General features: G+C 40.8%; 1 protein-coding gene and 1 long non-coding RNA gene across 9 annotated transcripts in view; one reads left to right on the forward strand and one right to left on the reverse strand.

The window, feature by feature from the left end:
* RASGRP1 (RAS guanyl releasing protein 1) overlaps nt 1–27,907 on the reverse strand; it is a 78,076-nt gene that overhangs the window by 14,290 nt on the left and 35,879 nt on the right. For 2 of the 8 annotated variants that reach the window (XM_063640282.1, XM_055278654.2), the window contains exons 2-12: nt 27,135–27,350; nt 26,842–26,883; nt 23,316–23,421; nt 16,579–16,641; nt 15,572–15,703; nt 13,484–13,637; nt 10,027–10,200; nt 8,848–8,964; nt 4,995–5,270; nt 3,114–3,194; nt 584–688 (exon numbers count right to left, since the gene is read on the reverse strand). In XM_063640282.1, coding sequence (XP_063496352.1) covers nt 584–688; nt 3,114–3,194; nt 4,995–5,270; nt 8,848–8,964; nt 10,027–10,200; nt 13,484–13,637; nt 15,572–15,703; nt 16,579–16,641; nt 23,316–23,421; nt 26,842–26,872 — 1,239 coding nt within the window. In that variant the 5' untranslated portion in view covers nt 26,873–26,883; nt 27,135–27,350. The remainder of the gene's footprint in view (nt 1–583; nt 689–3,113; nt 3,195–4,994; nt 5,271–8,847; nt 8,965–10,026; nt 10,201–13,483; nt 13,638–15,571; nt 15,704–16,578; nt 16,642–23,315; nt 23,422–26,841; nt 26,884–27,134; nt 27,351–27,907) is intronic. The other 6 variants (XM_055278656.2, XM_055278653.2, XM_055278655.2 and 3 more) reach the window with 5 other exon arrangements.
* Nucleotides 3,509–8,341, forward strand: LOC134736799 (uncharacterized). Its single transcript, XR_010121081.1, has 2 exons — nt 3,509–3,598; nt 7,052–8,341. It is a non-coding gene; the product is annotated as an uncharacterized lncRNA (long non-coding RNA).

The raw sequence follows: 27,907 nt of genomic DNA on the forward strand, positions 1-27,907 counted from the left end.
CATTAGCACATCAATTATACCATCACGCTGGTTACTCCTAGTTCACTGCACAGAGGGATGTTCTCCTTTCACTCTACCCTTTTTTTCATCACTCAGCTCCAGTTGCACCTTCTTTGAGAAGCTTCTACAAACAGCTCAGTTGGAAGTGCTCTGTCCCCACTCTTAATCCTCTTGTTTCTCACCGTTACGCTCTTAGTTTTCTATTGTTACATGGGAGTTGTTCACGAGGATAAATGCAGAAGTATAAGAATATATACCCCTTCCTCAGCAATTAGCACAGAGAATTGAATCAAGCAGTACAAAGTTTCCCAATACTTCTGTACTCCTAAGTCAACTGACAACCTTTAAACATATGCTCTTTTGCTAGGTCTTTAAAAGGAGGCACAACTGCCTTCATATGAGTCCAGTGTGTGTTGTCAAAATGCAACTTTTGAATTGTTCTAAAGCCACAGTAAGAGAAGTAAGTGTTCAAGTTTCGTGCCTTTACATTTCCACCATTGTGCTTTCCTCTCCCTTTACCCCACATAAAAAACTGAGCCAGGCAGTGCCTAGTTTTTGTGTGCTGAAACACAGCTGTACTTACATCCACCATCCTCTGGACGTGTTTGCTAATGGTCTTTGGATCAGGTTTGGGAGACACTCCAGAAGCCCAGTCCACTACTACTGGTGGCTTTGAAGGCGTTAGTGGCTAAAATGAAATATTTAGAGAAATCCTCATGACTACAATGCAATATTATAACCTATAGCTCTTTCTTTTCTCACTACCTGACAGTTACATTTATGGACAATCTTCAATTATGTTCAGTGGCAAGGAGCAGAGAACCCACAGGCAATTGAAATCTCTACTAATAATTTTGGCTAACAAGGCATTGTGCTTACGGTTTCCAGAGTGCTCTTCACATACATTATCTGCAGCTACAGATAATTTGAAATTCTCAGTCTGCCTGAGTTGCAATTCTCTCTCCATTAAACCTTTTGTCAGAGCTATCAACAAAGAGTAAAGTGGATCATTTATGTTTTCTCTCTATTCTCCAGTCACATTTGGCAGCAGAAATGTGAATAAGGAAAAGCTTAGCTAAAAGGCAGGAAGGCACAAGAAAAATCATCTGAAGCCTGGACAAGCTCTTTTCTAAATACAGTCATGCATCACTTAATGACTGGGATATGTTCTGAGAAATGTGTCATGAGGTGATTTTGTCATTGTGTGAGCACCACAGTGTGTACTTACACAAACCTAGATGGTATAGCCTGCTACACACCTAGGCTATTTGGTATAGCCTACTGCTCCTAGGCTACATACCTATACAGCAGGTTATTATACTCAGTACTGTAGGCAATATTTGTGTATCTTAACATATCTAAACATAGAAAAGGTAAAAATAAGGTATAGAATTTTTTTTTTTAATGGTACAGCTGTATAGGGCACTTAACCATGAATAGAGCTTTCAAGATTAGAAATTACTGTGGCAAGTCGTGAGTGGTGAGTGAATGTGGAGGCCTAACATTACTGTATACTCCTATATACTTTATAAACACTGTACACTTAGACTACACTAAGTTTCTTAAATTTTTTTCTTCAGTGATAAATTACCTTATTTTACTGTAAAAGCTTTTTTTTAACTTTTACTCTTTTGTTATGACATTTAGCTTAAAGCACACATTGTATAGCTGTACAAGTTATTTCCTTTATAGCCATATTCTATAAACTTTTTTCTGTTTTAAAAATGTTTAATTTTTTAAATCTTTGTTATAAACTAAGGTACAAACAATTACACACATTGGCCTTTGTCTATACAGAGTCAAGATCATCAATATCACTGTCTTCCACTCCACATCTTGTCCATTGGAAGGTCTTTCTTTAGGGGCAATAACATGCATGGAGCTGTCACCTTCTGAAGGACTTGCCTGAGGCTGTTTTACAGTTAACTCTAAAATAATGATAAAAAGTATTGTATAGTAAGTGCATAAACCAGTAATACTTATTATCAAGTATTATGTAGCATGTAAGTGTACGACATAGACTTTTTACAGCTCAGTAGGTTTGTTTACACCAGTATAATCACAGACATAGTGAGTAATGTGTTGTGCTACAATGTTACAATTGTTCTGTCCTTAGGTAATAGTAATTTTTCTGCGCCATTATAATCTTAAGGGACCACTGTCATATATGAGGTCTATTACTGACCAAAATGTCATTATGTGGTGCATGACTGTATTTGAAACTCGGCCCAAATTAAAATCTCTTTGAAAAAACAGAATGTACCCTTTCCATTGAAATGCCTCTAACCTGAAAATGGAATCTACCAAATATTTTCAGTGGAATCTTTCATTACAATAGAAAGCTAGAACTTGATCTTTCTGTGTGGAGGAGTGCAATTTAGCCACCCCAATAGATGAGCTGGATTTCTTAAGTGTGGGCAACTCTCTTCCCTTGAATACCACTTGTTTTGGGGTTTGGAAACGTCCCAGGAGACTGAAGTGATTTTACTTGCCTGTGGGAGGGCAGGGCAGATAACCTGTGAAGTTCCCACTGCGGGCAGTGCCAGGACTGTGTACTATTTTGAGGACTTCTCAGCATAGGAGGTCAAAAGACTCAGCCGACTGTTCTTTTCACCCAGAACATTACAGGAAAATGGGGCTTTTCTATCTACCAACCTGGAAATCTTCAGAAATTTAGCTTCTGATTAGTATGCATATTACTCTCATTATCATCAGTGAATCATAGAAAAGAAATTTATGTGGGGACTCTTCTTCATGGGGGGGATGATGTCACTCTGGTGCACAATAGTATCTTCCTTCTCTACTTTGTAAACCACTGACTGATTCCACCACACCTGGCATTCTGATGATACAGTTATTTACTGTTCACTAGTGATTCACTGGTCACACATTAGGCTTATCCCTTAAACTATATCACAGCTTTTTAATGGACAGAAACTATTCCTCAGACATATGTTGAAAAGCTTTCTCTGTTCCTAGCATAAGGTTGAGCACTTAAGAAAAACAGTACACTTATTAAACTGAACTGAAAGTCTGTTCCTGAGGATGAATGAACTCGAGGAGAAGCTTGTAAAGCACCTTTTACGTGTGGAGTCTTAATATGAAAAACTCACTGGAGCTCTGTGGTTCCTTGGTTCCCGAGCATAGGAAAGCTCATAGATTTCATCCTCAGTGTAATAAAGATCCAGGGATAACTGCAGATCAAAGCAGAACAGGGTTCATTGCTAAGATGCTGTTTGCCTCTCCCACAGCTGATGGTTCTTTCTTGGATTTTCCTTGCCAGTAGTTTACTCTTTTAGGTTCTAAACAGTTTGTTTTTAAAAGTCACAAAACAGTATTATAACACCTACTATTGCAATAGGGCAAGCATTAATTCTCATTAAAATGTTTTTAAATTTTGGACATATCTCAGGATGCCCTCTTTTTAACTATGATTTAAACCTAAGCCTGTATATAGAGCTTAGGCCAAAGGCCTTGTCTGGACAGATGACTAACACATCACTTGTTCTCTCTCAAAGCAGACAGATGATCTGAAAGGATGGTGTTTATAGTCTGAGACTATTAAATTTGAGTCCAGCAATAAAATCCAGTTTAAATGGTAAGACATATTAATTGCTATTAAGAGTTAATGAGTCTGGGTGCATGGTGGCTCATGCCTGTATTCCCAGCATTTTGGGAGGCCAAGGCAGGTAGATTGCTTGAGCTCAGGAGTTTGAGACCAGCCTGGGCAACATAGCAAAACCCTGTCTCTACAAAAAATACAAAAGTTAGCCGGGCGTGGTGGTGTGCACCCTACTCAGGAGGCTGAGGTGGCAGGATGGCTTGGACCTGGAAGATAGAGGTTGCAGTGAGCTGAGATTGCACTACTGCACTCCAGTCTAGGTGATAGAACCAGACCTTGTCTCCAAAAAAAAAAAAAAAAAAAAAAAAAAGTTAATGAGTTTCATGTATCTCAGAACTATAAAATTTTAGGAGAGAAGTCCTTAGGAATAATCTTACTCTTAACCTTGAGTCTATGGATAGGCTTCAAGGAGTTCAGAACTTGAAATTACATGCATATTTAAAAATATATGGCTTATGTACATTTTTCTGGGAAGAAGGTTCACAGCTTTCATCACAAGATTTATCCAAAGAATGTTAAGATTCACTGCATGTTTTTACAAATGATGTCTGAGACACAGACCTGCCAAGGTCACCTGGCTAATAAGTGAAAGGGCTAGGATCACACACCAGCTGATGTGAAGCCCAGGGATCTATCAAAATGCTGCTGTGAGGCAGAAAGAGGTTATGATCATTATTCTACTCTCCAAAAACAGCAGGTTAAAAATTGTATAACTTTAGAACTGGAAGAGAAGTTAGAAGTCATCCCAGAGACTAATCCCTTTGAGGAGAGGAATCTTGGAGGGTTATATGTCCATAGTCACACAGCTGGTAAACTACAGAATCGCAGGTCTGGAAGGGAGTTCATCTGATCTCACCCCATATGCAAAATGCAAATCCTGGTCTCCCACACCATTGACAAGTGTTCGTCTTCACTTGAGTATCTCCAAGAGCAAAGATCTAAGCCAGGAACCAAATAATAACCCTGGGTGTTTTTTGTTTGTGTTTTTAATTACTGCCTGCCCTTTTTATGAGAGCACATTCATTCTCTCCATCTGTTACCAAGACTTGTATCCTGATTTGCCATCAGCGCCTCCCAGAGAGCTTAGGACTGCTTTTGTAGGGGTAGTGAAACAGTCCTAGAAGTCTGAAGGGCACAGCCTCTAGAGTCCCACCACCTGGGTCTGAATCAAGGCTCTGCTACTTAATAATTGTGGTCTCCTGGCAAGGTATATCTTTGTGCTTTAGTATCCCTATCTATATGTTGGAGATAATAATAGTATCTGCTTCAAAGAGCCTTTATGAGGACTAGCAGCTAATATTTGGTAAGGTGTATAGAATGGCACCTGGCACACAGAAAGTGCTTAGTAATTGTCCTCCAGTGTGAACCTCACCGTCAGCAAGTGTACCAAGTCCTTGTTAGCCTCCAAGGGTGGGGCCACCTCTTGCAGCTGGACCAATTCACTGATATGATTGTACAGGGCCAGTAGCTTGTGGACGTTCACTTTCCCGTCCTCCAGATAGTCAGGCATGGCTTCATACAGGGAGATGAGGTCCTTGAGATGCACACCCAGAATGGGGATCTTGAAGTCGGTGCACTCTCCATAGGCTCGCCGGTAATTGTCATAGTTTCTGGAGGAGGACAGCAGCTCAGTCATCTCACCGAGAACCTACAAAGCAGAACAGACCAATCACAGGTACCCGCTAGGCAGTGTGTATTGTCTGTAATGACGACCTTGCATATTTGCATCCCCTGCCATGATCTCACCCCATCCAGAATTTGTTGAGCAGGGGGTAAGTCATGTAAAAGGTACAGATTATGACTCTCCAATTAAAACCTCAGCTATGTCAAATATCACAGAATATATTTACAAACACAAGATATGCTTGAATCTATTATATAACTTAAACATTATAAATGGGGGTTTTATCATTTTTATGTTAAAATTTCCTTCTTTTCAGAAACAAGGACCTGATACAAAAATTAAAAAGGTGCAAGAATATATAGTGAACACTGTCCCTCTAACTCTCGTCCCCAAGCCATGTGATTCCCTTCCTTGGTGTCTTCTGAATGCTTCCAGAGACACTGCATTGATTAACAGTTGAAATGTGATGTCAGGAAATGCTGACTATGTTGCTGGCATGGGGAAGAGCATGTGTTTTAAGAGTGAAGCTTCAGTAGTCTATCGTGTGTTATTCTCTATGAGGTGCTCGCTGGGCCTTTCAAGATTCTCAGAATGGGCCTATGACTAGAAAGCAAGTGACATTCCATTCACAGACTAAAACCTTGAACTAAAAAGACTGAATAGACTAGATCAATTGTGAGCAAAGGACAGGAGAGAGGACATTAGAGGTTACACCCTGCTTCAACTCTGGAAGTGGGAACAGCTGCTCACCAGCACAGAAAGGGAGCAGCCAGATATGGTTTTCTTTTCAATCACATGTCATTCAAGTCAGCAAGCAGTTCACAGAATCCATTCCCCATGAGTGATAACCAGCTTTCTCAGAAGCAAAGACATGAAGTGACTGTCTGCCAATCATGTTATACAACGTAAGGAGTCCTCTCTTATCCTTAGGGGGATACAGTCCAAGACGCCTAATTGATGCCTGAAACTGTGCATAGTAACAAACCCGATTGCTGTCAAGTGGAACACATTTGTGTTCATGTTTCCCACCCACAAATGTAATGCCATTCCCATCATGCACTGTGGCCATAACTTTTTGCAGTGTGAAGTGCAAAACTAGAATGAACTTCTTTCCTTTTTCACAATTTCATAGATGAAATTCCTTCTTAGATCTTAGCAACCTCAGCATATGATTTTTTTCCTTATTAAGTAAAGAACTTAGAGGAAACACTTTAGGGCTGCTCTCTGGCATATCCAAACTGCCAACATTATTACTCTTGCACTGTGAGGCCATTATTAAATAAAGTGAGAGTTACTTGAACACAAGCACTGCAATACCATGACAGTCAATCTGATGACCGAGACGGCTACTTAGTGACTGATACGAAGGAGTCCCAGAAAGGATGGAATGGGATGGCTTAAGATTTCATCATGCTACTCAGCACAGCATGCATTTTAAAACTTATGAATTGGCCAGGCATGGTGGTTCATGCCTGTAATCCCAGCACTTTGGGAGACCGAGGTGGACGGATCACCTGAGGTCCGAAGTTCAAGACCAGCCTGGCTAACGTGGTGAAACTCTGTCTCTACTAAAAATACAAAATTAGCCTGGCGTGGTGGCACATGCCTGTAGTCCCAGCTACTTGGGAGCCTGAGGCGGGAGGATTGCTTGAACCTGGCGGGTGGAGATTGCAGTGAGCTGAGATTGAGCCACTGCACTCCAGCCTGGGTGACCGAGTGAGACTGTCTCAATAAGTAAATAAATAATAAAATAAAACTTATGAATTATTTCTGGGATTTTCCATTTAATTTTTTTTGGGCTGCAGTTGACCTCAGATAACTGAAACTACAGAAGACAAAACCTCAGATAAGGGGGGGACTACTGTAACCCTTTTAGACACTGTGCCCAAACTTAATAAAATTGTGGCCTATGAAATACCATTTCTCTACAATGAAGAACTTGGAGTTCTTGGAGTCAGACCCCTTCAAATCACTAGGAGATGGCAAGAGAGCTTCTTCCTCATAAACCTCTACCAACGGTGCAGGTGAGCCCTAGGCATGGAAGGGGCTCACAAGACAAGAGTGTAACAGCAAAAATGATAGAGAAATTTTTATTCTCCTCTGAAGGTGAAATCAACAACTTGGGGACTTTTGCTTCAACGCTGGACTTACTAATTCACTATGCAGACCACCCTGAGGGTCAAGTAGCTACCGACAGGAAGCATTGCTGTGGGGGACCCCAAGCTGAAGAGGAGCCAGCTCTGTCTTATTAGCTAAATGACACAAAGTCTTCTTAATCTCTGTGACTGTTAATCTCTGTCACCTCTGAGATGTGGGCAATCTTTTCAACTGTTCTACCTGGTTTCAGCAGAACTGTTAAGGAATGAAGAGGTGACTAAAGATGATCAGACCACTGGGAAGTGGGGGGCCTCCCCAGAGGCCCAGCATTGTGATAACAGAGATAATAAAAGACTCGCCAAAAGGGAGCTGAACACCTGGGAAAAACAGATGGGGTAATGAGCTCAGGTATCTCTCCCTAAAAAGAGAGTTCCTCTCCATGCCAGTTTGGAAGGATCGGGGCTTGAGTATAGTAAGGTCCTCTTACATGAAAGTGCTCAAAGAGCAGTCATTATCTAACCCATCCCATACGTTTATATCCTTGGTATATTACAGTGGTTTATATTTATAACAACAGCTCCAGCTGGACTCAGTGGCTCATGCCTGTAATTCCAATACTTTAGGAGGCCGAGATGGGAGGATCACTTGAGGCCAAGAGTTGGAGACCAGCCTGGGCAACATAGGGAGACCCTCATCTCCACAAAAATTTTTAAAAATAGCTGGGCGTAATGGTGCGCACCCATGGTCCTAGCTACTTGGTAGGCTGAGGTGGGAGGATTGCTTGAGCCCAGGAGTTTGAGACTGCAGTGAGCTATGATCATGCCAGCCTGTGCTCCAGCCTGGATGACAGAGCAAGACCCTGTTTCTATAAAAAAGAGAAGCAAAACAGCCCTATGTCATAAAGGATTAAAGTATATTCTGTAAAATCTAATAATGTAGGAAAATGTATAGGACATTTAAGAAAAATATTCATTAATAAAACATTATGTATTACAAAATGGTATCTGAAGAACTCATATCCAATTATCTGGTAAAATTCAACTATCCAGAATGTCATTCTTCAAGGGTTCTGGATAGCTAAGTTTTTAATATATCACCATATAACTACACTCGATGTGCGAACTGACCTGTGGTCAACCGAACCACAATTCCTTTTGAGAACACATTTTAGAGCAAGGAGCTGGAGCGAGGGAATCAGTGTCAAAGATGGAAACTGAATATTCCGTGGCCTACGAACATGGGAAGAGGCACACATTGTTTCAACTGGTCCAGCAGGAATGTTTGCAGTGACACTGTCTGATGCCAGACAAAATCACAGTTACTCTAAAAAATGTGACTTCTCCATCCTATGGATTTCCTTAAGGTTTGCCTCCCTGCCACTTAGCCTGGTTGACAAGGGATGGTGTGGTTTGGAAATGCTCTCTGGGCTGCCCACCAAGGGGAAAATGTTGGCATACATCTTGAGAATGCTGGCAAGGGCCCCAGAGAAGACAGTAGCACTGACCTTATTGATTTCATGTGGGACATGCGAACTTGTCTCCTTGAGCCTTGAGATTGAGCTGTGACACAGCCCACCTATCACAGCCATCAGTGTATTGAAGTTCTGTAGTTGGTGGAGCTTCTGTGACACAGAAGACAGATGACAGCAGAGTCACTGTACATGTCAGTTACATGGGGAGCTTAGAGGCTGCCTCTTGTCTCTGTGCCGTGAGTCTCCCTTACACTGGTTGAAGACTAGTTATGAGGCATTGCAATTTCCTGTCCATGTCTCCCCTTCTGCTTTATTCAGACTGGTGGATTCCAAATCTGGGAGGCAGTACATCTCTCTCTTTTGTTGTTGCTGATCTGTGGACCACCTTCTAGATCAGTGCTTTCTTAGAATCACCTGAAGTATTTGTTTAACACAATGGTTTCTGGACCCAACCCAGACATTCTGATTGTCTGGATCTAGGGTTAGGCTTGGAGATCTGTACTTTTAATATACCTTTAGTTAATATCAGAGCAGGTGATCCAAAATCAGGGCTGTTGACTTTGAGAAACACTGGTCTAGACCATCCAGAGTTGGAGAAAGATATTATTAAGTGTAATCTTTTATTTATTCCAAATTTACCAGACTTTTATTTTTGAGGGTAAGGACTTTGTCTTATTTTCCTGTGCAATGCCAGTGCCTATATAGGACAGTAACTGGGACAGAGAAGCTAGAATCTCTGGGGAATTTCAAATATGGGTTCATAGTACTTGTTTTCCTCTTATAAAATGCCCCTCAAACATTAAATGCAGCCATTCAGCACTGCATGGGCTTAAAGACCTAAGACAATCCAGGCTGGTCCAGCTCCAGTAAATCTTAGAATTGCCCTTTCCTTTGCCATGTGGGCCAGACTTGGGAAAATAATGTAGGCTGGTAAGCATCTTTTGAAAAACGTTAAAGGTCTAAACAGATCTAAAACTGGATCCTGACCCCTGATATGGCCTGTATGGCCCCCTCCCCTCCACACTGTCCTTGTATGGAAGAAGAGACAAGTCACCATATCTAGATCTGGTTGAAGGCACACAAACCCTCCCCACCCCCTTGCCATGGTTCAGGAGGGAAAAAATAGCTCTAATTAATAGACTAAGCTGGAGGAAAAGGGGATAGAAAGTTTACCTTATAGCCCAAGCCAAAAGTCTTAAGCCAGTTATTCACCTGAGCCACCTGGATGAACTTGATGAAGACTTCTGCTCGGAGCTGCGGGGTGGGGCGGCTGAGAACCATCAGTTGTACCCACTGGGAGATGCCGTTGCACAGAGCAATAGATCGCTCCATGGTGGGGTTTTCCTTCACACAGCTATTTACAAGGTAATTCTGATAATCAGAGAACTGCAGGAAAAGAAAAAACAAAACAACAAAAAAACCTATCAGTACTGTACTCTGGTATTCCAGAAGATTTAAGGGACAAGTCCAGTCTGCTCAGTTGATGGCTGGAAACTGCCATGAACAGACGAGTTCCTGGCCCTCTTCTGCATCTTGGCCACTTGCCGACAAGCATGATGGGAGGGAAATCTTTCTTATTCTACCCACAGCATGATTTCTCTACATCGAAAGTTATTAGGAATAAGTGGATGTGTAGACACATTAGTTAATCCAAATACTGTATTTCAGTAGATATTGTTACTGACTATTCTAAATTCTAAAGAATACAGTACAGAATAAAGATCAGTAATGCTGCTAAGGTTAAGGGAATAAAAGGTAATTCCCCTGACAAAAACAAATCTCTCTCTCCCCAGCTGTTTTTTTACCTTAAAAATGTGATAATAAAATCTGCCCTATCTAGGATATAGAATTGTTATGAAGATCAAAGATAATGTGTGAAAGCTTTAACTTTTTAAAGTGCTACATATATGTAAGGTTGCACTAATGGAGTAGTTATGAACCTCATGCTAATACAAGCCTGCTTGTATTTCCTTCTACTCACCAACTGGAGCAGAGGCAAATGGATTACTTAAAATTTGGTTAGCTATATGTTTGCTGACCATGGTTCCCCAACTTGACAATAGCATTGACTATAGTTGGCAATGAAACAGCATGTGTAAAACTGGAAATGTCCCTGAAGATCTAGTCTAAGTGATGTTTGTAGCTATCGTGTCCCTGTCACAAAGAATCCCTCTGCTCAAATCATACAACCAAGAGGGAGGCACAGTCTGTTTCTCTTCAACTTTCTTATGGAAGTCTTTGGTGCTTTTCCCCAATTATTTTCAACTCTTCCCTTTGAAAGAAGGTGTGACCATATGACATGGTTCAGCCAGCAGAATGCTGAGTGGAAGCAATGTAACTTTGGAGGGAAAGATGTAAGAGCCAGTGAATGGTCTGCCATGTTGCCTTCCCACTGCTGCAGAGATCTTGGAAATTCCTGGCAAGATGAAGCCTCCATCATCCAGGTTCCTGGGGAACTCTGATCAGCCTCTGCTGACCCATGTTAGACATGCAGTGTGAGTGAAAAACAAACTTTTGCTTAAGCCACTGAGATTGTACAGGAGGTGGGTGGGTGGGGGGTTGTTACTACAGTACACCTTAGTTCTGCCTAAGTAGTAAATATATAGATGAGAAGTCACAACCCAAATAGAATAGCTGCAAATTAACTGAGCCCCATTTCACTGTGCCATGGCTGCTGATGGGTGGAAAACCTATGAGTAGGACCAAAATCGCTCCTTAAGAGAGATATATAAAGCAAACATCTTACTGGTTCTAAAAGAAAGTAGCCACAACTCATTGAATGCATATATTTTGAATATATTCATTCAATTAATATATTCCAGTGAATACATTTAATACACCCCTCCCACTATAAATGTAACTTTAAATCCACTTGTTTTTTTTAAAAGAATTATCCCAGTAACATCCTCACTACCCCTGAAGTTTTGTGATAAACAGAAGATATCAAATGCCTTTCAATTCACAGCACAGATGAATTTCCCTCCAACCTCATGTTGGAGAGAAAACTTACGTTTGGTAAAACTGTTTAGCACTGTACAGGAAAAACAAAAAATCCCTGAAATAGTCTTCTATGAAGGAACCAAGCCACTCAAAAGAAATGAAGGTTGAAACTGATGTTTTCACTTGCAATAGAACACTCTTCAGCCCCTGGGGACACTGGCTGGGATTCCTTGTTCTGCACTGATTTTTCACTTCTGCCTCCACTGATGTGAGCACTGGCATCAAACAGACATCCTGTAGGCCTGACCAAGCAGCCTGCCAGTTTGACCCCTGCAGAGCTCAGATTTCCTGTGTGATAAATGGCTTTTTTCAGTGGCTCAGCTCTGACTGCTGTCCTTCCCCGTGACGGGGAGGCACTGCCAAATGGGAACTCCCCAGGCAGAGCCTTTCAATTTGGGTCTGGGGTACCGAGGGGTGCAGAGAATGGAGAGTTAATGCTTGGAGAAGTTATTTCCAAATGGAAGCTGGGAGCTTCCTGGCTGAGTGGCCAAACAGCTGCATGAAAACAGAAGGGATGTCAACATTATGAATGAAAATGTAAAAATCAGGAGACTTTATTTGCAGGTCTCCTTCCAGACACAACTGAGCTAAATAAATTTGTGCTGAGTGACTGAGAGAGGCATGTAGTCCTAGCCCCAGCTCTGACTGTAATCAGCTGTGTCGATCTTGTTCAAGTCAGCCCTCTGGGCCTCCATTCCCTCACCAGGAGAATACTGGTCATTTTAATAAATGGACCCAGCAACTAGGTGGTCATTATTTTTAGCATGAAGGTGAAGACTGGATCTGTTGGTAGGGGTAGGGGCTAAGTGGAATAAGGGTTTCATTTCTCAGGAAAGCACATTGGCCAGTAAGGGTCTGTTGGCATCTGACATGTTGACAAGTTCTCTTGTATAGAACTAATATTCTTTGGGATCACATATGGATTGCAGTGAGGAAAGGATGAACCTGTGTACTCCTTCTGTTCCTGATGATCAACTGAAATGTCTCTCCCTTTGACTCTGCTTAGTTGCCCCAGTCGAAAGGTTTTGGGTCAGCACAGCTTATCTCTAGAATCACAGTGACTTCTGGGCAAGCACCACTTCAAGGATTTAGGTATGTTCTGGGCTAGGCCAGTGGAATCTATTTTGGGATTTCCCAGAGCCATTCAAAGCTTACCCCAGAATGAATTCAAACTCTGAGAGGACGTATCCTCTCCCCGCCCCCCCACCCTTTTTTTTTTTGAGGAAGATTTAAAAAAGAGTTGTTGAAGCCTAATGATTATCAGGGGTATGAGGGTAGAATGAGAGAGAGAGAGAGAGAGAGAGTATGTGTGTGTGTGTGTGTGTGTGTGACACAGAGAGAGAGAGTGTGTGTGTGTGTGTGTGTGTGACACAGAGAGAGAGTGTGTGTGTGTGTGTGTGTGATGTGTGCCCACAGTATGGTAACTTGAGTGAATGGTGGGATGGTATGGGGCAAGGGCATAGAAGAAGAGAGATGGGAGAAGCACAGGACTCACAACCAAAGGAATTCAGTTGGTACTGATTTTTTCAGACTCTATGATGTCTGGCAGGAAAGCCTGCCACTACTTGAGGGGGCCTCTAAGGTTATGAAGTGGATGGGCTGTTGAATTCTCATCTTATTTTAAGAAATATACCAGGGAAGATTTTTCTCCTGCCCCTTGCGTACATACCGATATCCTTCGGAAGGACTTGAACTCAAGGTAGGTGAGGTGCTCGGATAGCTCTTCTGGTTCCAGATGGTCAAAGAGCAGGGAGACTTTCCGTTTCTTGCTGGTATTTGATTTTATCCTTTGAGTAAGTTTCCTGGACCAGTCACGGGCATTGCTTTTGTGGGTAAATGTGAAAGGGAGAAGACAGGGAAAAGGAATAAATCGCTTTTTGCAAGTAAATCCATTAACATTTCTCACAAGAATATACAAAACACCATTAGCTAACTTTCCTTGGCCAAAACAGTGCATTCACAGAGTTTCTCCAAATCAGTTTTTTTCCATGGCAGCAACCAGGAGGTCTTGCTGGTTTTCAGTGAGCCTTTTAAGTGTGCAGTTGGGTGCAGGATAAATGAGTTTACTTTAAGGCAGTGGGAAGGAAGGAGTCTCAGGTGTCGGTCAGTTTCCTTGCCTTTGGTCCTGGCTCCTTTGTGTATCCTCTGGTATGTCTGCTCCCTCCATTCTGCTTATGTGTTCCTTCATTCTCATGTGAATGATAGGGACTCTCTATCTGGTTGGAAATCCCAAGGTAGTGAGACAGTTTTCATGCCAGAAAGAGGGCTCAAAGAACCACAGCAAGAAGATGTCATAAAGGGAGGGAATCACGTGTAGAAACATATGGTCACTCTTGGCAGAGTTGTGTCATTTTCCTCAAATGTCCTCAGCTACTGAAATGACCAAGGAAGCCTAGTTGACCCTAGAGTGTGCCCGGCCCCCATTATTTTCTTGTAATCAACGCATGCATTTCTTATTCAGTTTCCTTCACTAAACAAGCAAAGGGAAGCGGCCCCATTTTGAAAGACAGCAGGTTGCCTGTCTTTTCCAAACTGGTATTCCTGGGAACCTTGTCTCTTGACAAAAGGGTTCTGTGGTCAATGAGCTTGGGAAGTGCTATAAATTCTGTAGCCTCTTTGGCCAGTGAGCATATTACACACTCTGAAAAGCACTGCAAAAGGAAAGTTTAACTCATTATTCCTCAATTATATCTGGCCAAGTAATATCCCACAGACTAATAATTCCTACAGAATATAATGTGGAAAATTTTGGTCAAGAAAAGTCAGCTAGGAAATATTGGGACCAGGAGAGCTGGGGTTGAGAATTGCCCGGGGCTCTAATTTCATCTTTAAAATGAAGAAACTATTACTTTGAATAATCTCTTTCAAGTTGTGTAATTTTAAGCAGAGAAGTACAGAGAATCCAAACTGATAAACAGACTTATTTGGGGCTCTGGAATGTAATCTTGAAATCATTTCTACGTGGCTATGGTGCATCATGGACAGGACCTCAGAGGCTAGCTGCTGCTCTGTCACTAGCTTAACTAGCGGGACCCTAGATGAGTCACATTCTTGCTGAGCCTCAATTTCCCAGTCAGAAAAATGAGGATGTTGGATGAAATGATCTCTGGAATATATATCAGTTCTAGAATTCTATTTCTTAGGGATTTGTACTATTTCAAAATAAAGCAGCCACACTGTGAAAACCCTGGCATACAAAGCATACATTCCCTCCCCCTAATTAGGAAAGGCACTCGTTTTCCCAGAATGGGTCAGTCTTATAAATAAGAATTCCAAGGAATAATTTACAACATTCCTGGAATCCCATCCAGCTCTGGAAGTCTAAGTGTCTTTCATAGACATCCATATATGTTATAAGCCTTCTCCTGAATACATTTTTTAGTCCTGTCCCCATTTACAAGTTCAGGGGTGCCTCCTGGCATTAAGCGTGGGTTCAGTCATTTGCACTTTCAGTTTTTCATTATCTGGATTAATTTTGGTCAATATCTTGCTACCTGATTTTTGACTGGGACTTACTTTTTCTGCTCCTGGATATAAGTCACCTACTGCTTTATCATCATGAGGCCTCTCTGCTTTTCTGTTAAATGCCAAGCCTTCACTTTGGTGAGGCAGTTTGAACCTGTGTATTTGAGGGGCTTCTCAGAGTGGAGAAAGAGAGCAGCAGTCACCACTGGGGGTCAGAAGCCTAGCAAGCAACTGGGATTATATTACAGGAGGGAGGTGGTTTTGAAAGATGAGTCAGGACCTTGACACTCACATTTGAGTTGTGTCAATCAGGCGGCAGTGTAACTCCTCACCCTTAGCTTTCACCAGTTCCTGAAACTCCTCCATAGTGTCTGTCAAGCTGGCATCCATTTTAAACATGACCCAGAATTCTGTTATCCAATACCTACAAGGAGGGGGTTAAAAAACACAATCCAAAACTGATACCAAGGACTCACAATTTGTTGGGTTCCAAAAGGAATTTACTGCCACAAAGAGAACTCAGAAACAGACAAAGTCTGATTCGTCTATTAGTATATTGAAGGAGCTGGGGTGGGAGCAGGGAAGGAAGAAAACCCATCCACTGAAAATCTTCTGTCCCTCCACACAAATGCTAGGGTAGGATAAGGCATAGCATAATCAAAGGAGCCATGACAAAGATTCAGGCACAATCATGTGGGTTGGAGATAAAGGAGAGAAATATAGATAAACCAAATGTCCAAAATGAGGCAATCTATTCATAGGTTATGCTTTATCATATTCGAATATTACATGGCTATTAAAAAGAATGTTTACAAAAAGTCTTTAATGACTAGAGAAGATTCTCATGCTATAAAGTTCAGTGAAAACTAGAGGATATAAAGCCATATATATTTTTTCATCTCAAAAAAATTGACATGAAAACAAAACAAAGGAAATACACCAAAATAGGTAACTGGATATGAGTGATCATTATTATAGTTATATTCTTTTCTATATTTTTAAAAATGTTCTATAATGAGCTATATTACTTGTATAATTAAGAATAAAAATAAAATAACAAACCTTTAATTATTTCTGTATTCCCTCCTTCATGTCATTTGATACCAAAGACTGAAAAAAGGTTGGTATAAAATAATTAAGCCTAGGTACACCAGAGAAAATTCACTGTTACGAAGGACTACCCTTTTTCATCTGTCCAAAGGAGTTCTATAGAGGTCAGGAAAGGCAGGGAAAGTCCCTTGCTTCACCTTTCATTTCACCTTGCTCCACAAAGTCTTGAAATACATAAAGAAACATTACCTTACAAAATAGCAGATCTTCAGGCAAAGTCCTGGTGAATTCTTTGCCAAAGCATCCTTATAGGTAGGGCTGTGGTTAAGGGAAATGGAGACCTCTGTTACAGAAACCAAACGACTTTTCATTCTTTGGAAGTATTTGCTGAAACTACCTCCCAAAATATTTTTTCTAAAAAAGGAAAATGTGATGCTTTCTCTTTCTGGCCAAAGGATAAAAACCAACTTGATGTGTACAGCTGTATGCATATTATTGCCTAGAAAGGTGATGATAATGTTTCTCCAGCCCACGTCGACCTGGCTTACGGAAGGAGGCAGCAGCACCACAGAACTAAGAAATGAATCGTGTAAAGAGGTCCCAGGACAGGTAACTTATCAAAAGTGAAGAAGGGGCAAATGACTCCTTGCCTGTGCTCAAAAAGCAGCCCCTATGAAGGAAAAATGAAGCAGGAGAAAAAGAAAAAACAGGAGCCCCATTTATCTTTTACAATGTTTCTCTTAACTGATACACATGTATGCAGTGAATTTGAAGAGGAAGAAATACATATTCAGATACGTCATGATAATGAAGAACAATAATATGAAAGTTACAACATATACACCTAGAGGATGTCAGTAGACTGACCTCATAGATTGTAACGGCAAGTCAGACAAACCGTGTGAATAATCGAAAACAAAACTGGAGATCACCTTAAGGATCCTTTTCCTTCTGAACATTCCAAGAATATGAAAGAATAGCAAGATCTCATCAAATTCACGTCTTTAAAGATAAATGGAAAAAAAATATTCACTTAAGAGTCAAAGAAATGAGAACTCCAATGCAGTGATGAGCCTGAGTAGGTCCTGCCATTTCCCATCAACAGACTGAGGCATTAGGCTATGTGGGCTGTGTGCCCGCCCGTAAAGGCCATGCCCTGTTTTCCTTCTGAAAGCTGTGCATAATGACTACAATATAGGGTTCAGTGAATTCCAGCTGGGCCCATGAGAGGAATCCAGTGAACAACCCAGCAAAAATTTTAATTAACTGGGATAGGCCTGGTCTTCCTTCTGTGGGTGTATATATTTTAACCTTTGGAAAATTTAAAGTTAAATAAAGAAAGGTAAAAGAGAGTCAAAGTCATAGTACTGATCTTTTTTGTTAGGAAGGAAATCTGTGCATTTTGAAATTGTATATGCTTGTAATGTTTAAAAGCATATTAGAATGACAGCCTTGAAACTTCAATTTGCAATATATAATTAAATGCTTTAGACTTGTGGTTTTAAATTGAAACCTTATTAAGTTTATGCATAGCTTTGGAACATCTAAGATAATGATAGCTTTACTGTTTATAAATTTTATCTATTAGAGTTATAAAAAACTATTTAGAATTCAGGGAGGTATCTGAAGCACTTAAAAATTATCTAAGATATAAAATGCAGAACTGTAGTTTAAAACCATTGGAAATATTTAATTAACATTATTCAAATTAACGAAACATTTTTCAAAGTCCCTTAAAAATGCTTGCTGAAACATGCTAGACTTACGGAAACAGTAAGATTTGCAAGCTAAACTTGAAACCCTAAACAAGAACTATGATTATAAAATTTGTAATTTTAATAAAATGACTTCTAGTTTTAAAAATTACATTTTAACACATGTACTGCCTATAAAATCTGCCCTTTAGATCAGAGCACCAAAACAAAACAAAAACCCACAAAACCTTACACATCAACAAAGGTAATTGACATAAAAATAAGTGCAGGGAACTGGCAAACTTCATGAAGTAGAAAGTTTTTATGCCTGCCTTTCTTTGGGTGGAAAAGTAGAAGTGAGAATGAGATGGCTTTATGTTTCTTTATGCCACATCACTAAGAAAATGCATCACTTCAATGCAAAGAGATTCAGGCATAAGGCACATAGATAAATACCTCTCAGATTCTATATTATCATTTGTTCTACTTGTTGAAATTTTTATTCTTCCATTTTAAAGGGGAAGGCACAAAAACCACACTTCTGTTTTAAAGCTAAGTAGATACATTAAATCGACATGGTGACTTTTACTGTGTCATTCACCTTCTCCCAGCGGCTCCTTATCCTTACGTTGGCTGCATGTGGCGCAGCACCAATGGTGTAAATCCGGTCAGTCTACACGTGAGTGCGGAGTCTGGGCATCATTCAGAGGTCCTTAGAGCCCCTATGCCATGGCAAAGGCTGCCCCCACAGGGAGCAGGGCACCCTCTTTCTCACTTCATTCAGGAGCTGAAACAAACACCAGCGCATGCAGGCTAAATAGTAAGAGGCTCAGGCATCTGCTGGTCTTGGTAAACTTCAGTGTTTGCTGGAACCCTCAGATCCCGTACCTTTTTCTTCTCTTCATAGCTAGTACCGTGGCTATAAAGTACCAGTACAGTTCTGACTGTACTTTTCCGGCATCTAAACTATTCAAAGCATGTTTTCAAATTTATCCCTCTCTTCTTTTAACAATGGAAATCAGAAGACCATCTGAGCTTATTTAACTAAAAATTCTATTACTTCCAGGTCAGAGAACAGGGAAACTAAGCGTAAAGAAAAAAAATAATTTTGCCTTCAATGTTTAACCTGGCTTTCATTACAGGAGTATTATTTCATACTCTCAGAATCCCTTTCCCTACCCCAGGTTACATCTTCACCTGAGCAAAGCCCAGCTATCACACGTAAAAGTTCTTGTAAATATAAAAAGTATCCCAATGTTTGCAACCCTAGTAATGCAACATTTATTGTGTCCTACCATGAAACAGCCACTAAACTAAGTTCTAGATACAAAGAAAAATAAGCCTTGCTCCCTGCCCTTGAAAGACAGAGTCTAGCTGGGGAGATGACACACAAATAGGTAAGTTACGGTGTATGTACTTTTAAAATACAAAAATATATTTATATCTTTCTTAAAGTAATTTGTAATTCAATCAATTTTTCAGTACCCTTGCAATCTTTTATATTATTAACCGAATTGAAATCACAGCAGCTAGATACAAAGGTTTAATAGATTGTCAATCAATAATACTATTTTAGAACACTAGAAGTATTTTTAAACGGGGAGAAGGGCTGGAAAAGTCAGGAAAAGCTTCCCAGAAGGGTCTTGAAAGAGCTTCTAAACAAAGAGGGTAGAAAGGCTTTCAAGGCACAGGAATGATAAAAGGCCCCATTACATCCAGTATATTGAGAAGTTCAGTGAGGAAGGGAAACGATTTCTCAGAGAGCTACGGAATGAAGCAGGAAAAACTTGCTGGGGACAGACCGAGGAGGCCCTTTTCCTGGCAAGCTAAGGAGTTGACATTAACTCAGTAGTCTGCAGAGGCTCAGAAGCAATGGCCTGCCCAATTTGCTTTGTAGGAAAGAATTTCAAGGGTTGCTACCATGAGACAGGGTAGGCGGACCATGTAGATAGAAAGACTGGAGTGGGACAGTGGTTCAGGAGAGGGACCACGGAGAGATGAACTAAGGCATGGTATGGGAATGGAGAGCAGAGACCAGATAAGAGTCATTTCTGAAGTAGAAACCCTAGGATCAGGTGACAGACTGTAGGAGGTGAAAGCAGGGGAGAAGTCAAGAGCTCTTCTGATGTTACTGGTTTAGGCCAGAATAGATACTAACACTATTAACTGAAATTGACCATGAAAATACAGTCATGTGCTGCATAACATTTTGGTCCATGATGGACCACATATATGACAGTGGTCCCATGAGATTACAATGAAGTTGAAAAATTCCTATTGCCTCATCCTGTCTTCATAATCCTGACCCAATACAGGCCTAGGCTACTGTGTATATTTGTGTCTTAGATTTTGACAACAAAGTTTAAAAAGTAAATAAACATTAAACATTTTTAAAATAGAAAAAAGCTTATAGAAAAATATAAAGAAAATATTTTTGCACAGCTGTACACTGTATAGAGTCAAAGTTTTAAAAATTAAGTTTATAACAAAGTCACAGTAAGCTAAATTATTATTGAAGAAAAATTTTTATCAATTTAGTATAGCCTAAGTATATAGTGTTTATAAAATCTACAATTATGTACAGTAATGTCCTAGGCCTTCACATTCACTTACCATTCACCCCTGACTACCCAGAGCAACTTCCAGTCCTGCAGGCTCCATTCATGGTAAGTGCCCCCCATACATATCATTTTTTAATCTTTTATACCATATTTTTACTGTACTTTTTCTATGTTTAGCTACATAAATACCATTGTGCTACAGCCACCTACAGTATTCAGTACAGTAACCTGCTGTACAGGTTTGTAGCCGAGGAGCAACAGGCTGTACCATCTAGCCTAGAAGTGTAGCAGGCTATGCCATCTAGGTTTGTGTAAGTACACTCTGTGGTGTTCACATAATGACAAAGTCGCCCAATGATGTATTTCTCAGAATGTGTCTTAGTTAGGCAAAACAAGGCTGTACTGGTGTCAAAGCAGAATTAATGAGGTAGTGGCTGTGGGTGGGGACAGTGGGCTAATGAATATATTAAAGTCTTAAGTGTTAGCAGGACAAACTGGTATAAACCTAAGAAAAATGGTTTAGGTTAGATGGCTGGGTGCAGTGGCTCAGGCCTGAAATCCCAGTACTTTGGGAGGCTGAGGTGGGAGAATGACTTGATGCTAGGAGTTTGAGACCAGACTAGGCAATATAGTGAGACCCCTCTCCCTGCACCAATTTCCAAAAAAAAAAAAAAAAAAAAAAAAGAAAGGTTTAAGTTAGAGAAATCCAGACTTGAAAATCACCATCAGCACAGAAGAATGGTGGAAACAGTGGTAGAAATTCTGGTGAGGAATCACCCACAGAAAGGAAACTGTGGGTGATTTCTGAGTGAGAGGAAAACCAGGACATTATACCTATATGTAAGCAGAGCTCAAAGAAGCCTCTAGATGAAAAGCTGGAGAAGGCCCAACCCAAGAGGTAGGAAAGCCAGGAGGGTGTAGTTCCGGGAGACCTGGAGGGAGAGCTGGGAGGAGAATGGGGTTATCAGTCATGCCTAATGCTTCTGGGGGTCAATGGAAACATGGATGAGAAAAAGCCATTGGGCTTTGCAATTAGGAGGTTACTGGTGACATCAGAGGAAAGTTCGAATACTGGGGGCCAACTTAACACAGTTACGAAGTGAGGAGGAGTAAAGAGATTGGAGATAGTGAGTGTAGACTATTTTAAGACACTTTCACATCAAATTTTTAACCCTAACAATGGAATGAAGGGGAGGTAGGGTTAAGAGCTGATTTTTAGATGAGGAGACTTGAATGTGTTTTAGGCTGAGGGGCAGGTACCATTGAAGAGGTAGAGTTTGAAAGTATAGGAGGGGCGATAGCTGGTGGAGTAAGATTCTGTGAGAAGTACGAGGGACCATGGGAAGCGGAGAGGGGGGGTCTGCCCCAATATGTAGGCAGCCAGTAGTGCACTAAGGGCAGGAACCCTAAGGTACAATTTTTTTTTTTTTTTTTTGAGACACAGTCTCACCTCATTGCCCAGACTGGAGTGCAGTGGTGTGATCTCAGCTCACTGCAACCTCCACTTCCCAGGTTCAAGTGATTCTCCTGCCTCAGCCTCATGAGTAGCTGGAATTACAGGCATATGTCACCACGCCCGGCCAATTTTCATATTTTTAGTAGAGATGGGGTTTCACTATGTTGGCCAGGCTGGTCTCAAACTCCTGACCTCAAGTGATCTGCCCACTTTGGCCTTCCAAAGTGCTGGGATTACAGATGTGAGCTACTGTGCCCAGACACCCCAGGAACAATTTAGTCCCTAGGCCAACAAACAAGTTTTTAGGGAGGAATATTTAATCACTGACATTGTTTATAATCACTGGTACATGAAATAAAAAGTAGACATTGCATTGGTTTCATGATGGTTTAAAATTCTCTGCAGAAGAGGCACCCACTTATTACCTGCACCTCTTATTTATGTGCACTTCTCGCAATGCTCCCCTGCTTTGTGTGCTACTGGAAAACACCTCCTTTGAGATGAGAGGTAAAGATTCATGAGTAGGTATAGAGAAGGGATTCAGTCCTGATGGTTTTTATTTTTTCTGTGTGCTGTAAGATGAAACATGGGGAATTAGGAGAGTAGAAAAGTGTTAGAGCAGCTACAAGTCATGACACAGTACCAGGGACCTGCACCTTGGGTGCTAAACGGTCTCACTCCGCCTACAACTCTTCTTTTGTGGGGGCTGCTGCTTACAGTGTCATCAGTGAGAAAAAGCAAGCAGGAGCTTTCTCCTCCCTACTTGATTCATACCCCATAATAAGGTTAAAATCCAGCAGGTTTTGCTTGGCACATAGTCAATCCTCCTGCCTGAAGCAATAAGGCACCAGCAGATTCTCCAGATGCTGTGGCACTGGGAATCTTTCTTCAGAACCTGGAGAAAGTTGAAGAATTGGACAGGAAGGCCAGAAAGAAATTTATCCTTGAGTCATGTTTGCACCTTTGTCAATTTGCACAGGATGAATATTTTGGATACTCTACAGAAAAAATATTTTTTACTATTAAGAGACCGAAGATTGTATTTGCATACTGATTTATTTGACCATCCCCCAGAGCAATCAGCATTGCCCCACCCAACAGAGAATACACGAACACACCCCCAACACATGCACCCATACCCCTGAAAGGACATATGAACCTATTTGCCACTCAGGGTTATTCCAAACCAATAAAAATAAAAGCATACTTCAAATTTCAAGCCACTTTTTGGGTGGATCCCATTTTGGGATTGCCAGTCACTATGTTAAAGGATATAGGGTGATAACTTTTTGGAGCAGTTCTGCAGAGGAGATGATAATTCGGTGCATGGTCAGCATGACTTGCAACAGTTGGTTACTTCGACACAGGTTTCCATCTGCATCTGAAAATATAAAGAGCAGCACCTGCGTTAGGCCCTGGAGGGAAATTAGTCACCTGGTAGACACCTGCAAACCCTCCATGACTCAGGTGCAATCCTTCAGGCACAGTGATTTTCTTCCACTGTCCCTAGCACCGCCCCCCTCTATTTTTCTCATCCTCCCGCTACATTCTTCCCTTGCAGAATGTCCATTTTGATGCTCATTAATTACCCCTTTTCCTCTCCACAGTGGTAAAATCGGGAAAGGGATAAAATCTGCATCAGCACACTTGAGTCTCACTGAAAGCAGAAGCAGATCCAGGTTTTGTGGGGCCTAAAGTTCATATAACTGGTCAGGGGGTGGGCAGGGAGAGAATTCTCTAGGGTCAGAGTGAGAAAAGTTGGTTTTTAATAGATTGCAGTTAAAATATCTTACCTTTACAAATTTTACAAAAACAAATGACCATATGAATACATTTCTAGGGCCCTCCCATGGCTTTGGAAGGGGCTCATGCAAGTGAGGAGCCCTGAAATATATGCTTCTTCAGTTTTATGGTTAATATGCCTCTGGATGGAAATAAAAGAAGACTATGGGCAAACATTACATTTTAAGATTGCGAGTGGATTACAAGTACTCATGATGATTTGTATTAAAGAACATGGTTAGCTAGGTTTTCTAAATACCAGCTGGCACCAAATAATAAGATGCATTTATACACTGGCATTGGGTAAAAAGATTCCCCTTGGAGTGGTTTTCAAAATTTTTTCAACATTTATGGCATGAAGTGTTAGGAGTTGTGCTGGTTATTCTCTGCCAGATCGATTCTTTCACCATGAAAAATATCAGCCCACTCACTTGCCAGCTGGCTTCCAGTTGGGTTTAGCCATTGGGAAGCACCAGCAAGAGATGGGAGTGGAGGGAAGTCAGGATATTTGTTTTTCATTCTCTCTCTGCACTGACACCACTCCCCTGACAGTGACTACATATCTCTTCAACAAATGATCACGCTGGTTGGTCCTCCCTTCATAGCACCAGCTCTTGCTGGATCTAATACTATTAATCTCCTTTGACCCCCTGACCCCAAGGGTGGTAATGACTCCTGACTGTTGATAGTTTCTGGATACATCTCTTAATTCCACTCTCATCTCTGTAAATAGTCCCTTCATTACGGTATCTTCATTTATACGAACTGAATTCTCTTCCAGACTGGGAACTTCAATTATTCAAGGCAAGAGTATCAAATGAAAGAATATACATGAATTGTTTTGTCATCTGCGTTGCTCTTTAAAATTATATTAAAGGGGTTATCATGTTCATTCTGCTTCAAATGTACCAAATGGTAAATGAAGGACACAGTGCTTTTGGGCTCAGGATTCAGAAGTCTTGGCTCCTCAAATGACCTAAAGTCATATCTCACTGAGAAAATATAAGTGGCTGGGCACAGTGGCTCACGCTTGTAATCCCAGTGCTTTGGGAGGTCAAGGTGGGAGGATCGCTTGAGGTCAGGAGTTTGAGGCTGCAGTGAGCTATGATAACACCACTGCACTCTGTCTGGGTGACAGAGCCTGAGCCCATCTCAATAATTAAAGTGTATATATTAAAATTTATATATATGTATATGTAAACTGACAGTGTCTTTCATCTTCCCATCCCCAAATCCACCATTTCACTGGTACTCTGTTGCCCTTACCCCCTGCCCTCTTCTGTTAGCATGGAAGGCCAACACTTCACTGTGCTCTGGGTCTCCCCCTTTCTCAAGGACGTTGATCCTGCATTTCTCCATTTTCTCTCCCACAATATCAACTTTTCTCTCTGTGGGTTTATTTCCATTGTCATTGAAATTTGCCTCTGCATCTCCAATTCATAACCAAATAAAACAAAACAGAACCTTAAACTCTCATCCTCTCTAGCTACTTATTTCTCCATTCCTATTTTTAGCAAAACCTCACTGTTATCAGTTTCTTTTCTCCCATTCACTTTTCAGTCATTCCATTTGACTTCTGTGTCCATTATTCCACTAAATCTTTTATTTCCAAAGTTACCAATCAGCTCCACACTGCCAAATCCAATAGTTACTCCTTGGTCCTTATCTTACTTTATGACTCAGTAGCATTCAACCCAACACAACCCAAGTTGATGACTCTCTTTCCTGGAATGCTTTCTTCTCTTGGCTTCCATAGCATCACACTCCCTCAGCCTCTCTCTCAGGCTCTTCTTCTGTCTCCTCTTTTTCTGCTGAGCTTTTAAATGTCAGCATGCTCTGTGGTTGAGTCCTCCCGCTTTTTCTTTTATTTATTTTTTGATAGTTTTTAAAATTTAAAACTTCTTAAATTTTAAATTAAAAATGAAACACTTTCACTTCTTTTTTCTAGATGAACTCATTTAGTCCCTTGGCTAAAATACCATCTATATGCTGATGACTGCCCAACTGGTATCTTCAGCCTTCACTACCCAATTAGTATGTCCAGCAGCCTACCTGGCAAATCCAATTCAACGTCTAAGTTCAAGCTTAACTCATTCAAACAAAACTCCTGACCTCTCCCTCCCCCGAGTTCATTGTTCCTCGCATCTTCCTCATCTCCAGAAATGGCACCACCAACCATCCTCTCAGTTACCCCAACTAAAAACCTAGGCATTATCCTTTATTTCTCATGTTCCTTCACATCCAATCCATTAGGAAGTCTTGATTCTACCTCCAATATATATCTCAAACCTGTTCATTTCTCTCCATCCTTGGCCTCGCCCTAGTTGCAGCCACCATGATGCAATAACTTAATCGACCTCCTTGCTTCCACTCTTGTCCACCTACAATCTATTCCCTATATAGAAGTCAGGATGAAATCCTAAAACCTATAAATCAAGTCATGCACTTAGTATACTTCAGTGGATTCCATTCCACTTGGAATAAAACGGACTCCTTACTGTGGCCAAAAGAGCACTACATGTCCTGGCCTCTTTAAATATCATCCACTTCATTTCATACCACATTACTCCTCTCCACACCTCTAATTATACCTCGAACACTCCCAGCTTATTCCTACCTCAGGGCCTTTGCATTTGCTATTTTCTTCAATGTAGTCTTTCTTCTCTTGAATTATTGATGTCATTTTGGTCTTAGTTTCAATGTCACATCCTCAGAGAAGTCTTTTCTAAACTACCTAAGGTATTCCTTACCCTTCCTGAGTTTTCTCATAGCACTTACCATTATCTGAAGTTATCTGCTTTATTTATTTAATTTTTTATTTTCTAAATCTCCAGTAGAATACAAGCTTCATGAGACCTGGGCCTTGTCCATTTTTTCCACAACTATATTTCCAGGGCCTAGAATGGTACTGAAACATGACTCATTCAACATTTCTTGAGTAAATGAGTGAACTATATCAAATAGGAAACACGTTAACTTTTCACATATATTTAGAAATTGAGTTTGCTTTCATCATTACCTATTTCATTCGTGAAATATAATATACACATTTATCTTCTTCCTGTTCAGTTTGCAAAAGAAATTCAAAGTTACAATTTGGTAAATCATTTTTATAAAGTGTTCATCTAGCTTTTTTATAGTTTTGTAAATCTTTCATTAATTCTTCTAAACTTGTACTCTGTCCAGGTAGGGTTAGTATTGCTTTATGTTTTCTGGCCCCACATAATTTCCATAATAATTATTATCTTGCCACAAAAATTCTGCATAACCAACCACCCCAAAACGCAGTGCCTTAAAGCAGTAATCACTTACTTTTGCTCAAGTTTCTGTGAGTTGGTCAGAATCAGCTAGTGCAGGCTGGGTGTTGCTGGGGGCCCTAGCCTACATGCCTCCCTGCTTCCTTGGGCCAGTAGGCTAGTGGGGGTAGGTTATCTCATGATGATGGCAGAACACTGAAGAGTAACTGGAAATACCCAGGGCCTCTGAAGCCTAGGTTTGGAGCTGGCATGCTGTTTCTTCTGACTCATTCTGTTGGCCAAAGCAGGTCACACTACTGAATATAAAGTCAAAGGGCAGGAACTGCAAAGTCACACGGAACATATCACTGACATAGAGAAGGTAAAAAGTCAGGGGGCAATAATGCAATCAAACCTACCACAGTTACAAGAGGTGGCTTTTCAATGCAGCATTTGACAATACAGTCTTTACAATGTACCCTTCCTCACAGGTAGCAGTGTTCATATTCCTGAATAGTGTGGTGAAACTACAGTGAAAAGAAGAAACTGAAATATACTTGTAGGGTATGCATTAGAATGTTCACATGAACCATGGACAAAAGCCAGCTTATTCAGTATGGATAGCATCTAAAACTTGCCATCTCAACTTTCCTTTATGGCTGGCTAGCATCTTCCCATGGATGCTCATCTATGAGGAAAAGGGACTTAGACATGTCCTGGGTGAGATCAAAACTAAGTCACCTGTGGAAGGATTCCAGGAACTAAAGGGTTTACCATGAAGAAAACTTGGGGAAGAGATTAAAGTTGTCTTCAAATATCTGAAGTGTTCTTTGTGGGAGTTGGTTTAGC

Source organism: Symphalangus syndactylus, chromosome 5 (genome assembly GCF_028878055.3).
Source record: "Symphalangus syndactylus isolate Jambi chromosome 5, NHGRI_mSymSyn1-v2.1_pri, whole genome shotgun sequence".
Classification (NCBI taxonomy): Eukaryota; Metazoa; Chordata; class Mammalia; order Primates; family Hylobatidae; genus Symphalangus; species Symphalangus syndactylus.